This window comes from Peromyscus maniculatus, chromosome 1 (assembly GCF_049852395.1).
Source record: "Peromyscus maniculatus bairdii isolate BWxNUB_F1_BW_parent chromosome 1, HU_Pman_BW_mat_3.1, whole genome shotgun sequence".
NCBI lineage: Eukaryota > Metazoa > Chordata > Mammalia > Rodentia > Cricetidae > Peromyscus > Peromyscus maniculatus.
Window position 1 is genome coordinate 100,995,521 of NC_134852.1, and position 14,272 is coordinate 101,009,792.

The 14,272-nt window shown below is 41.3% G+C and overlaps 1 protein-coding gene and 1 long non-coding RNA gene across 4 annotated transcripts in view; one reads left to right on the top strand and one right to left on the bottom strand.

Annotated features, from left to right (window-relative positions):
- The first annotated feature begins 12 nt into the window (after window positions 1-12).
- On the top strand, window positions 13-10,962 carry LOC143267683 (uncharacterized). The gene is made up of 2 exons (XR_013043091.1): window positions 13-119; window positions 10,577-10,962. It is a non-coding gene; the product is annotated as an uncharacterized LOC143267683 (long non-coding RNA).
- Window positions 9,418-14,272, bottom strand: part of Eed (embryonic ectoderm development) — a 25,420-nt gene continuing 20,565 nt past the window's right edge. Inside the window, exons 10-12 of one of the 3 annotated variants that reach the window (XM_042279152.2) lie at window positions 10,726-10,884; window positions 10,029-10,102; window positions 9,418-9,754 (exon numbers count right to left, since the gene is read on the bottom strand). In XM_042279152.2, coding sequence (XP_042135086.1) covers window positions 9,628-9,754; window positions 10,029-10,102; window positions 10,726-10,884 — 360 coding nt within the window. In that variant the 3' untranslated portion in view covers window positions 9,418-9,627. Of the gene's footprint in view, window positions 9,755-10,028; window positions 10,103-10,725; window positions 10,885-14,272 lie in introns of those variants that run through there. The other 2 variants (XM_042279154.2, XM_076546871.1) reach the window with 2 other exon arrangements.

The window sequence follows — 14,272 nt, forward strand, 5'->3', positions numbered from 1 at the left end:
AGTGCCACGCGCCGACCTCCGGGGAGGTGAGCCCGGAGAATTTGAATGTTAGTACGTGATTTCCGTGCTTGTGTGAGTCCAAATTTCTAAATACGGTGCTGAAAGAAGACGTTTGTGAGGTTTGTGTAACATTTTAGGAGTAGCAATGCGCCTTTACCAGAATCGCTTCACGCAGCCTGTTTCCTACAAAAGCCTTACGGGGTAAATATTATCTCCATTTCATACGAGTGGGAAATTGAAGTTCAGCGTGACCAGCCCTGAAACCTGACAAAAGTGTTGAATCTTGGAGCGTAAATTCAAGTTGTCATCCAATTCCAGCGTTCTTTCTGCCAAACACTATCTCAGAAATGCTTCTGTATTCTTTTATAATTTATTTTTTTTTATTTCATGTGCACTCTTGTTTTGCCTGCAGGTACGTCTGTGTGAAGGCTTTGGATTCCTTGGAAATTGCAGGCAGTTATGATAGCTGCCATGTGGGTGCTGGGAATTGAGCCCGGGGCCCTGTGGGAGAACAGCCATGCTCTTAATTGCTGAGCCATCTGTCCAGCGCTTCCGTATTTTTATCTGATTATTTTTATGGCATGGGGTCATTATATAGGTCAGGTTGACCTCGAACTCGTCAACCTCCTTCCTCCTGGGGCCATGAAGGGCCAGAAGTACTAATTTTAACAAGTAGTTGTGTTTTTTTCTTGCTTATATTCTTTTTTCCCCCCTTCCCACTAATAAGCCGTACAACTGTGGGCAAGCTATATAACAGCTTCTTCAATGGCTCATTTACAAAATGAGAACAGTGTACTTATATTTCAGGGTTGTTATAAGGATTAAATTATATATATATAGTTTTTTGTTTGTTTTGTTTTGTTTTTAGAGACAGGGTTTCTCTGTGTAGCTTTGGAGCCTGTCCTGGATCTCGCTTTTTAGACCAGGCTGGCCTCGAACTCACAGAGATCCACCTGGCTCTGCCTCCTTAGTGCTGGGATCAAAGGCCACCACCGCCCCGGCTGATTAAATGATAATTTAATTGATAACTGCCACTGAGAATAATAGCATCTGGTGGTGCTTAATTGGTGGATTGGTGGGAGTTTTATTGTAAAATGCCTTTTTTGTTTTTTTTTTTTTTGAGATAAGTTTTGTGTAGTGTAGACTGGCCTGGAGCTTGGCCATGTAGTCAAGGATGATCTTGAACTTTTCTCTTTCCTACACTTCTCAAGTGCTAGAATTACAAACATGAGCACCATACCTCGCTTAAATCCCCCCCCCTTTTTGATATGCATTTCCATAAAAGGCTCATAGGAAATACAAAACTATCTAAAAGAAGTAGCATCGAGGATTAACTGTTCGGTTGGAGCCTCCAGCTCTCCTCTGCATGGTCCAGGAAGCCCTATTCCTGTCTCTCTCCAAACCCCCCCACACACTCAGAGAGTCTCCTAACGAAGGAAAGGCAGTGCCAAAAAGCCCAGTTATGCATTCTTGGTGGCTATTGCAGCTTCCTCCCCTGAAGTTGCCAGCTGCCCAGGTCCCCACCTAAGCGCTCAACCTTTGACCATACTTGGGCACAAACCCAGCTTGTGGCAGGCACATCATCATCACCCCTCGCCTACAATCTATAAAGCCTCCCTGCCTTAGCTCAGGCATATGACTTCTCTTGCCTCGTCCTCTGAGACCAGTGAACCCACCTGGGAGTTGCTTTTTCTCAGGAAACCTGCTGTTAAACTTTTCCAGTTTGGCTTGATCTGGCTTACTGCATTGGCAGAGAAACCTATTATCCACTGCCACTGATACTCTTCTCAGCTTTAATGCCTGTGCCTTTTGCATAGGAAGGAAGGATTGGGGTGCACCATGTAGTGCCATCAGCTGAAGAAAGAAGGCACTCCAAGATGAAATTTAAGGCCCATGTGGCAGCAGGAGGGTCCAGCCTCTGATGGACTAAACCCCAAACAGCCATACAAAGGTGTCTTTATTGATTGTTACACAAAGTATTTCCTCACACCAAGGTCCCTAATCTAATTTACATGTCTTACTAAAGGAGAGCATCACATGCCCTCATAACTCTAGTCTTTTATTATATATCATTTGCAATATAAAATAATACAAGAGCTTCAGGTGTGCCTGAGGCATCTTGTGACCAGTTATGGGATGGTTACAATGCCCCTTCAGTAAAACAGTTCTACAAATCATGGCAAACAATCAGTTTTCCACAAGGATTTTTCCAGGTCAAAGTACTTCTGAAAAACAGCTGTTCATTCCAATATCTACCCTAGATACAGTAACTCCAAATTCCTATAACAAGGAAGGTAGGAAAAGCTAATGTTATGAAGTGCTTTCCTTTTTTGTTTGGTTTTGGTCCTTTTTTGTTGTTTTGTTTGTTTGTTTTTCAAGACAGGGTTTCTGTGTGTAGCCCTGGCTGTCCTGGAACTCACGCTGTAGATCAGGCTGCCCTTGAACTCAGAGCTCAACCTGCCTCTGCTTCCCAAGTACTAGGATCAAAGGTGTGTACCACCACCTCCCAGCGTTTAGTTCTTTCATAATTTATATTTACTTTATAATGTTTCCTTCACTATGGAAAGTATTGCTAAGTATATATATATATATATATATATATATATATATATATATATATATATATATATATATATAAAACATGACATTCATAAATGAATATTGACATTCATTTCCTCCCCAGTCCTTCTGGCCTCTATCCCTGGGACATTTAAAAAAAATTTTTTTTTTAATTTAAGCAAGTGTCTACATTGTCACAACTGGCATTACATTCAGGACTTCCCTGTACCATGCTTTTTTCTTTTGAGCCACCAACCAGCTCCGAAATCATGACATGGAAGCTTATTAGTTATGAATGCTCGGCCTTATTTTAGCTCTTATTTTAATCTGTTTCTCAAGGACTCTTTCCCTTTCTTTCTTTCTATCTTACTTTCCTGCTGTCTCTGTGTCTGGCTGCCTGGCAGATGCCTGGCTTCTAGCCCTGGACATGTCCCTCTCTCTCTCTCCTCCTCTTTCTGATTCTTCTTCCTTCGTTCTTAGATTCCTGCTCCTACTTATTCTCTCTGCCCGCCAGCCCTGCCTGTCCCTCTCCTGCCTGGTTATTGGCCATTGAGCTTTTTATTAGACCAATTAGGCAAGGTGAAACAGATGCAACACATCTTTACGTAATTAAACAAATGCAACATAAACAAAATAACACACCTTTACACAGTTAAAGTAATGTTCGTCAGCATAAACAAATGTAACACATCTTTGCCTAGTTAAAGTAATATTCCACAACACTTCCTATTTAGACTTTGGGGCTGTTTAACGTGTGTAGCTGTATAAACTTGCAGTTTAACAGAGTACTACCGTACACCAAAAGAAAAGAGCATAAGGCCTTTTTTGAGCTCTGACTTAACAACTGTGTAGATCACACCTGTCTGAGGCCCTGTGCCTCCCTGTTCCTCAGAAAGGGCCTATGTCTTGTTTAACACTGCTGTCACTATCAATGGGACATGAGTGGTGAGACAGGAGATAACAACTTAGCTGTTTCCTGCCCTCCATCGGTATATGGCACTCCTAGATCCCCAAACACACAGAAATGCCAATGGACCCATAACATGTAGAATTCAGCAAGGTTCCAGACAAGTGCTTGGGAAACAACTTACACATACAACAGGGGAGGCAGAAGTGCTGACAGTCCCAGGAGGCCATGCTCTCAGTTAAAAACAGAACTTACTTTGAACACACGTAACAGCATTTTTCACTAGTGTAGACTGTTAATCAACCGTCGAATTACTTCTAGGGAGTGGTGTTGCTACTGTACTGGAGGAACAAAATATACAAACACGTGTACAGACCACAAAATAGCACTTGTTTAATTTCTGTGACTTTCATGAGCTAAGTACTCATATGTTTGCATGCATAGTACAATATGAGGGCTAATACTAAACTGCATGCTAATTGCAGAACATCTTAACTTTACCTGGATGGCACTAAAAAGCATTTTTAAAAAAAACTGGAAAGAGAGCTTTTTGTCTAGAACCTGGTATTGCCTTTTGTGTCACTGTGACAAAGTAGCTGACGACAGTTTGAGGGGCTGCAGTCTGTCGTGGTGGGAACGGAGTGGTAGCAGGGACAGGAGATGGCTGGTCTCACTGTTTCAGTGAACACAATGAATGCTGCTGTTTGGTCCACTTCTTTTATGCAGTTCAGGACCCTTGTAATGGTGCCACACGCTTAGGATTGGTTTTTGGAACTCTGTAAATCTAATCTAAATAACCCCTCACAGACAGGCCCCGAGATTGGTTTCTTTGGTGACTCTTGGCCCTGTCAAGTTGACATTAGTTCCTGTTGTAATCTTACATTCACCTTTTTAAACAGGAGCTTGCATTTTCATTTGTACCCTACAAATTTTGTAGCTGATCCTGTCTTCAGGGCGAGAAATAGGTCTGGTAGTGTTCTGCTCCTTTTACTATTTCTGTTTCTTTCATAAATGAACTGGATATGGAGTCCATGCAGATCAGGCGCTCTAGGAAGACTGAATCACAGGTCAGAATCTTACTGTATTCCTTATCCTCAAATAGCACTTGTCCTCATGTCCTTCATGCCCTTGGGAGAGAGCACATGCTTTTGGCTTCAAATGGCTTTAGCAATGTAGAGATGATTGAAACTCTGCCAGTTGGTCTTATCTACTTTTGAGATGCCCAGGCTAATCGCCTATATACTTCCAAAAGTTCTGTGACTAAGTTGGGTGTGGTGGCATTCACCCATATTCTCAACATGAAGGAGGCTGAGGCAAGAGTGTTTGAGGGCAAGTTCAGGCTACACAGACTGTGAAAAAACAAAAGAAAAAAAGTTTAGGGGTGGGATATGTTCCTTGGGGCCAATGAGACGGTTCAGGGGGATAAGGCCCTTGCCAGAAAGCCTGATGATAATCTGAGTTCAGTCCCCAGGAGCTATTATGGTAGGAGAGAACCAGTCCCACAAGTTGGCATCTGACCTCCGCACGGGCATCGGGGCATGCACATACCCACACACTTGTCCACAACACAAATGAATGTAATTTTTAAAAAGGTACATTCACTGTTGAAGGTGTAATCCAGGAAAGAAATGGGCTCCTTGTTGTATAGTTAAACGTAGAACTCAAAGGTTACTATATCATCTGTATACTTAACTTATTATATCATCAGCCTCTCAACTACTGAACTGTATACCTATCCAAGAAGAAGGAGTTTAGATCAAGTTATACTCTACGACATGCTATAGTTTGGAGTGAAGCTCTTGAGGGTAGTAGAGACAAGTCAATCGGCCCATCAGTGACTGTGACTGCAATGAGGGGACAGTGCCAAAGCCACCCATTTATCCTAGATCCGTCATACACAACCCTACACATTCTTAGGTGTTCCTTCAAGTATTGCAGTTGTTCTCAACCTGTGGGTTGCAACCCTCAAACCAATGGAAAACATATTTACATTATGATTCATAACAGTAGCAAAATTACAATTATGAAGGCCAGGCGGTGGTGGCACACGCCTTTAATCCCAGCACTTGGGAGGCAGAGCCAGGAGGATCTCTGTGAGTTCCAGGCCAGCCTGGGCTACCAAGTGAGTTCCAGGAAAGGCGCAAAGCTACACAGAGAAACCCTGTCTCAAAAAACTAAAAAAATAAAAAAAAAAAATTACAATTATGAACTAGCAGCGAAATAACTTTATGATTAAGAATCACCACAACATGAGGAACTAAATGTATTAAAGGGCTGCAGCACTGAAGTATTGCCCTTTTTTTCCTCGGTCTCCAGATAAACGTAGTAATAGACCTTTTCATTTTATCCTCTATGTTCCTTTTCTCCATTTTGATGCTTAGGGCCATATTCTAGGTGATTTCTTAGGATATGCAGTCTACTAGGCCATCCACTATCTTTTTTACTTCTATATATTTTCATCTCTAAAAGTTGTTTTCATCATCTCCCCTAAGGTCAATTTCCGTAGTCGTACTACTTACTTTTGTGATCTCATTTCATTCTTTCAGTAAATATTGGTGCTCGCCCTGTGTGCAAGGCACTGTTCTAATTGCTGGAGTTATACTGGTGAAATAAAACAAAACCCACCCAGACATACAACACAATGAGAAATTATCAAGCTTAATTAAAAAAAAAAAAAAGCTTTCTTGTGTCTATGCACAATAGAGGAGTATGAGCACATTTGAAGGCCAAAGGACAACTCTTGAGTTGATTCCCTTCTCACCATGGACTCCAGAAGTGGGGCTCCGGTTGTCAAGCTTGTACAGCAAACTCACTGAGCCATCTTGCCTGCCCTCAAGTAGTATTTGCAGCATAGTATGTACTAACAAATGGAAGCTGAGAGCTCAAAGGAGAAAGTACAGAGATGGGAGAGGTGTGGTGGACTTCTTTTTGAGACAGAATCTTGTGATGTATCTCAGCTGGTCTCAAACTCATGGTTCTCCTGCCGGTTTTGCCAGGTGCTAGAAAGGTGGGATTTTGAATAGGCTGGCTGTTTTGCGTCCTCTGAAAATTCTAGTTAACTCAAGGCTTGGGGATCTGATGTTTCAGCTCAATACAGAGCTTGCTTCACTGTCTGCAAAGCTTTGGATGTGAACTATTTGGTTGACCTAAATCTTCGGCAAACTTAGCTTTTTGTGTTAGTGAATTTGAAGGGGTTATCAAACATGGCTTCTGGAGGCTCAGCATGGTGTTACAAATCTTTTTTCTTTTTAAATGTACATTAACCATTACAGGCTAGGCAAGTCTCGAATGGTAGCATTTCTCCTGATCTTTCGGTTCCTCCAGTCTTCTGACAGCAGACTTGATTGTGACAGAAGTGGTGGTGTTGTAGGTTCAAGCCCTCCCAGCCACCATTGTCATGCAGAAACCACAAAGCCAGATGTCAAAGGTCTCATCTTTTTTTAAAAAAAGATTTAAAGATAAGTATATCTATTTATACAGTCTTCTGCCCACATGTATGCCTGCAAGTAAGAAGAGGGCACCAGATCTCATTATAGATGGGTGTGAGCTACCATGTGGTTGCTGGGAATTGAACTCATGGCCCCTGGAAGAACAGCTGGTGCTCTTAACCTCTGAGCCATCTCTCCAGCCCAGGTCTCTTCATCTTGGTCTTGCCACAGAGGAGCAAGTGAAGTTGGTGTGCTGGCTGATTTCAATTTTCTTCGATATTTTCTGTAGGGAGGCACCATAGCAGGTCCATATTTCCCAATGATTCCCGACCTTCTTGGTGCATTTAGCCATGTTGCCAGAATCTACAGCCAAGCCCGGAGAGGGGTGTTGCAAATCTTTAATCCCAGCACATGGGAAAACAGAAGCAAGATGATCTTCGTGAGGCCAGCCTGGTCTACGTATCAAGTTCTAGGACAGCTTAAACTACAAAAAACACATGCTACATCATGTCACTCAAAATTTAAAACTATATGGATCTTGGCTGGTGGTGGTGGCATACGCCTTTAATCCCAGCACTTGGGAGGCAGTCAGGCAGATCTGAGTTTGAGGCTACCCTGGTCTACTGAGTAAGTTCCAGGACAGTCAGGGTTACACAGAGACACCCACTCTTGAAAAAAACAAAAACAACAAAAACTATATGGACCTTTTTTTTGTTTTGTTTTTCGAGCCAGCACTCGGGAGGCAGAGACAGGCAGATCTCTGTGAGTTCGAGGCTAGCCTGGGCTACACAGTGAGTTCCAGGACAGGCTCCAAAGCTACACAGAGAAACCCTGTCTCAAAAACAAAACAAAACAAAAACCAAAACCAAACACCAAACCAAACAAACTATATGGACCTTTAAAAACTCAACAAAATTCAAGCTTGTACTTTCCTGGCTCATCTCATTTTTCCTTCTACCCTTTCTTCCTCTGCTCCATGTGTGATCATGGCCCACATGAGTGTGTAGAAGATGCACCTGAAAGGAAGCCGGGGAGAGCATCAAGTGTTCTGGCATCCTTCACTTTATTCCCTTGAGGCAGTCTCTTCAGGATTTGCAGCAATCTGAGTCTCTGGTTTCTGCCCAGCAAGGCATTGGGATTATAGGCATGCATGCAGCCATGACTGGTTTTGTACATGGGTGCTGAGATCTGAACTTAAGTCTGAAGTCTTGCATTTTTACCCACCCAGCCATTTCTCCAGCCCCGTCCTAACTCTTCCAATGCATCTATTACCCAAGTCCAAAATAGACTCCTGACTCTGTGAGACCTAGTTGTCTCACCAAGCCAATAGTACCTTTTAGAAAAGGTGGTAATTTACTACATAGCCTCATTCTTCAACCTCTCCTCTCCTCCTCTGTTCTATTGATGATGTTTCCACTCAGGTTACTATGGCCTCGTTATACTAGAAAATATGTTCTATTGCTACCGAATTCTTAAAAAAAAAAAAAAGCATATATTGTGTGTAGGTTCATGCAATCGGAGGTAAGAACAGCTTCAGAAGTTGTTCTTCCCTTCCACTGTAAGAGTCCCTGGAATTGAATTCCGGTCTTCAGGCCTGATAACTGAACCATCTCACCAGCACTGCTCCTGAACTTGATAGACATCAAATTTCAGTAACCATGAACAGAAAATACATTTTTATGTGTATGGGTGTTTGGTCTGCATGTATGTCTGTGTATCACTTTCATGCCTGGTGCCTTCAGAGGCCAAAAGAGAACATTGGATTCACCGGGGCAGGAGTTAGACAGTTGTAAACTACCATGTAGGTGCTAACAACTGAACCTGGGTCCTCTGGGAGAGCAGCCAGTGCTCTTAGCCACTGAACTGTCTCTCCAGCCTAGAACTACTTAGCACATAATGTTCAAAATGCCTCAGATATCATTAAATTAACTTCCTTAGGGTAGGTATGCTATTTTACACGTAAGGAAATTAAAAGTACAATGATATGAAATTACGTATCTACGATGGTTTGAATAAAAACGACCCTCTGAGGAGCCTCATATATTTGAATTTTTAGTCACCACGGAGTGGTATTATTTGAAAGGATTTAGGTGTGACCCTGTTGGAGGAAGTGTGTCACTGGGGGCAGGCTTTGAGGTTTCAAAGGCCCAAGCCCAGAGTCTGTCTCTGTGCTTGTGGATCAGGATGTAGCTCTCGGCTACTGCTTCAACACCTGCCTGCATGCTGCATGCTCCCCACCATGATGATAATGGAGCAAGCCTCTGAAAGGCCCCAAATAAATGTTTCTTTTCTAAGAATTGTCTTGGTCATGACTCTTCACAGCACATGACCAAGAATAGTGACTAAGACAATATCCAAGGCTACATGGTGGCAGAGCCAAGATTTAAGTTTAGTTTAGGTATACAATTGACACTTCAGTCTCCACAGTAAATAGCTTACTTCAGTTAAAGCAGTAATTACAAAAAAATACGGTATAATTTTATTACTTCCAACTTGTTTTCATCACAATAAAAATAACACAGCTTTACAAAAATAAATTTTTATTAAAAGCAGTAAAGTCTGAGCAGGAAGACAGTACAAAGAATGTAAACAATGTAAACATCACTACATTCAGCTCAGCCTGATTGAATGCTGAAACACAAGTCTAAATGCTCTATGTGCCCTTACTAGCAAGATACATTAATTCTATTTTACAAAGACAACATATTCTAATTTTTACTAGAAAAAAATAGTTTATCGAAGTCGATCCCAACGCCAAATGCTGGCGTCATCACAGACAGCTATGAGGATGCTGCTATCCCTGCTAAAACTGGTTTGTCGAATAGCAGCACCACATTTATGATGAGTCAGTGTTGTACACCTAGGGAAAAACACGGTAAGAAGTTAAATAGCGCACACACAACAGTGTTTACCTTAAAGGTGAACTGAGAAAATGTGCAGTTTAAAGCTATCTTCATCAAGAACTCATTCTCAAATTTCACCAAGTTTGGTATATTTTTTCTTGTCACCACAGTATAAATACCAGTTAATTGAAATATCAAAAAATACTCAATCCACAGCAACACAAAAAGTAATGATTTAAGGATGACATTAAGGGCTATAATTTAGAACGCTTCAGAAAATTCTGTACTTACTTGGCTTTATGAGGATCTTCTACTTCTAAATCCCAAACATAAAGTTTGCCAACCTGATTGCCCAATGCAAGCATCTGTGTAAACACAGTGGAAAGCATAAAATTAACACAACACCACGCACTAAGATATTCAAGTAATCCTAAAACAGCTTCCCTGCTTAGAGAAGCCTCAGCTCCAGCCTTGATGGCCCTCTTGACTAATCCTTGCATCTTGTTACTGATTTGTAAGTAGGAATAAGAAAGAGTAATTATTTCCTTGGCATCTTGAGAAAATAAGGCTCTGCGACATTTCATAGACAGCGTTACAGTACTTTTTCTCCACTTTAGACAGCAAGAGTGGGATGCTCTTCAAAGCTTTGTTAGAGAAATAGTCAGTTAAATGTCTGACAAAATGTCTTGGATAATAGTTATTTTACCTTCTATGTTGGTTTTTCTAGAAAAAAAGCTAGGTAAGATGATAAACACATTAAAATATTGTATCTTAGGAACAGGCATTAGGATTGTAACATTACCAACACCTAACTGTCCATTTCTTTTAAAACACTGTAGATAATATGCAGCGCCCAGGAGGTAGCTAAAGTAATCAACACAGGACCAAGACAACCAATGTTCGAGGACAAGGAGCATGGACAGAACAGGAAAGGCTAGAACTACACGGTGTTTCAGAAGACAATTCCAAATGTAAAAGTATGTGCTACCTTTTGCCAGAAATCCATAGAAAACCTCATGTACCAAATGTCACATTGGCTGTAATCAAATCGCCCAAGAATAGTCACATTAGACTCACTAGGTTTAATTTTATCTATATCATCCTCCATTTTGCCAGGTTTCCAGCATACAATGGCATTTTCACAAGACTAAAAGAGAGAGAAATAAGAGACATGTATTAGAACTGAATTTCAAAAATAAAAATCAAACTGTTTACCATTTTAGAATAGCTCAAAGAACCTGCTTTCCAGGACTATAAACTGATTGTTTATCACCAGGTCAGGGTTTACACCTGAGGACAAGAAATCTGACTAGCAAAAGAATTAAACAATACAAAAGAATCGTGCTATTTGAAATAGTTTCTCTTCCGGAACAAATTAAGTTCAGCTCCAGACAGGCTGGCACCCAGAGACTTGAGGAGTACTATAGATAATTAGAAAAATTTAGTATTGCAATAGAAGGCTTTTCAAATCTGGCCACTGTTTTCCCAATCCACATGTAATCAGGAGTGGCTTCCTGTACCTTGTTATCTACTAAGGCTTCATCCACAGTGTGGGCACCACATGGTAGATGCTTAGAAGACAACATAGAAAATTGATTAATTCACTGAAAGACCACTGAAAGGTAGCTCAAGACACGGATGTGGGGATAAGATCAGACTATGAAATTATACATTCCTGTAACACTGTGTCTTTGATACTTCTACTTAAAATAATCTCCCTTTGGCCATTATTCCAATCATTGTCTCAGCCAGTAGTGCACACTACCGAATTTTTGGCAGTGTGTCCAGCTTCTAGTTGATAAAAGCCAGAGATGCTGTTAAATATCAACCTCTCCTCCAAGCCTGGCCCACCTCAACAGTACCTAATTAACAACCCTGCCCTCTAGAGGTTTTCAGGCAGCCTATTCAGTCACAGATGGCAACCCATTGAGGTATCCACATTTAAACAGTTTAACCACAGGTCCAGAGAAAGATTATAAGAAGAGCAGTTTTTCTTCTCTACCATCTTCAAACTTGGAAATTCTCAAGCTAAGTGATATCTACACAAGTTACTAAGTGCACAGTAGCACTGGCCCAATGTTGCCCTTAATTTATAGTTGGAGTTTTCTCTAAAGACTCATCTTGGCTCAAACTCTTAAGTCAGACTCTCTCACAGTTTCCTGGGGCTTCTTTTGCTACCCTAGACTGGACACTGAGAAAGCAATGACTGAGAAATGCTGAGAGTGTGGTGGTTTGAAAGAAAATGGCTCCCAAAGGGAGTGGCAAGACTAGGAGGTGTGGCCTTGTTGGAGGAAGTGTGTCACAATGCCGGTGGGCTGTTGAGGTCTCTTTTGCTCAAGGTTCCCTCAGTATGACAGTCAGATGACTTCCTGTTGCCTGCAAGATGTAGGTCTCTCAGCTACTACAGCCCCACATCTGTCTGCATGCCACCAAGCTCCTTGTCATGATGACAATAAACTGAATCTCTGAAACTGTAAGCAAGCCACCCCAATTAAATGTTTTCCATATAAGAGTTGCCGTGATCATGGTGTCTTTTCACAGCAATAAAAACCCTAACTAAGACCAACAGAAAGGCCCTACAAAAGTCTGCTGTTCCAAGACAGAGAACTGACAGCAGCAATCTAATAGAACAAAAATAAAAACGAAAAATGCTCTACTCCCACCAAACAAACCACTTCCATTTAAACCTGCTTTTAAGAAACCATTCCTTAGATCTTAACAAAGTACATCCCTGGCTCTCCTTACTCTTTGTAGTAATGTGCTAGCTCTCTCTGGCCTGGCTAGTATCAGAGAAGGACTGGCAGCCAGGACATCACACAACCACCCATTGGAAGAGTACAACAGACTATCCATTGAGCCAGTAAGTAGAGGCCACTAAGTAAGCAGTGAAAAGGTATCCCTCTCACCTCCTTTAAGGTGGTGTCAGCTGAGGCCTAGTGGGAAGCCTGAACTTCCTTCACCTGGCAACTGCAAGGCAGAGCTACAATGTTCCCTTCCACAGCTGAGAAGATAATCAAGAAAGCCTGCTAACAAGAGGATCTCAAGAAGACCCAAGGGCCAGCTCAGTGATGGAGTGCTTGCCTAGCAGGAGTGAGGCCCTGGGTTTGATATCTAGCACCACAAACAAGTGGCAAGCTGAATGACAAAATATTCTTTCCTTCCTTCAGCAGCTTTCGCCAGCTGTTCTGTCCCATCAACTATTAAGTAATGCTATAACTAAAATTAAAACTTAATTGATGGGCTCAGTTAAGGACAACCCAGTAGAATAGTATTTAATCTGAACAAAAAGGGACAGATGGAGAAGGCAGACAGGAGCCAAACAACAACAAATCTAACAAAAATCTCAGTGCTAGAGTATGGACAACAGAAGGCCAGCACTGTGTGTAAAAATATCTAGTATTTCACTAGAGTGTCTCAAAATGAGAGAAAATCAGGGCTGAAAAAAATCTGGATCATCAGTGATATAGTTCAAGTATGAGACAAAATATTTCTCTAATATATAAATCTACTACAGATTCAAAAATCAATGAGCTACAAATAAGGTAAATCAAAGTAATGCCCACCTAGCCAAATCATACTCAAACTTGAAACTAAAATATAGTCCTATTCAGTCCAAAAACTAAAGGAAAAGGAAAAACTCTGAAAGCAGTTAGGACAGAAGACATTGCTACAGTTATACACGGGGGAAAAAGTTTTATGACAGAATTTCACATCAGAAGCCACTGGGGCCAGAGAAGGAGCAAATATTTTCCAAGCATTTGAGGGGGGGAGGAAGAGTACCCACGAAGCCAGAAACGTGTGTTTAGTAAATACAGTCTTCAGGAGAGAAGAGGAATATGAATCTTTCAAGAACAGACCTCAATGAATGCAGGAAGCTTCCCAACAGAAAGGAAATGACTTAAGATGGCACCCTAAAGCTAAGGAAAGGAAAAAGAAAAGACAAAAGCGGTAAATACAACGCTCTGTTTCCTGAGATTTCTAAATTATATTTCACTACAAAAATTACACTACTCAATGTGGCTCTCAAATGTTAATGAAATAGTTAAGATAATTCCATTAGATTGTAACCTGGGGATGAACTGATGAACATAAAGGGTTCTACACTTCCTTTGATTGCTAATATGCCAAGATATGGTAGACTGAAGTTACATACATGAAATAATACATCTGAAGCAACCTCCAAAACTGCTACACAAAGAAATACACATAATTACATAATAGTGCCATATATGGGACAGCAACATGGCTCTGCAGGTACAAGTCCTCAATGCACTAGCCTCACAACCCAGTACAATGCCCAGATTCCATGCAAGGAGAGAACAGATCCCTCAAAGTTGTCTTTTGACCTCTACACACTGCAGCAGCAGACATACAAACACACACATGAATAAAAATTAAACCAAAAAAGCTACACATAAATAAAAAGGGGATTCTAAAAAATGTTACATTACAGACATGGAGCTCATGTCTATAATCCCAGTACTTGGGAGACTGAGGCAGGAGACTTCCAAGTTTCAGGTTAGCCTGGGCTACAT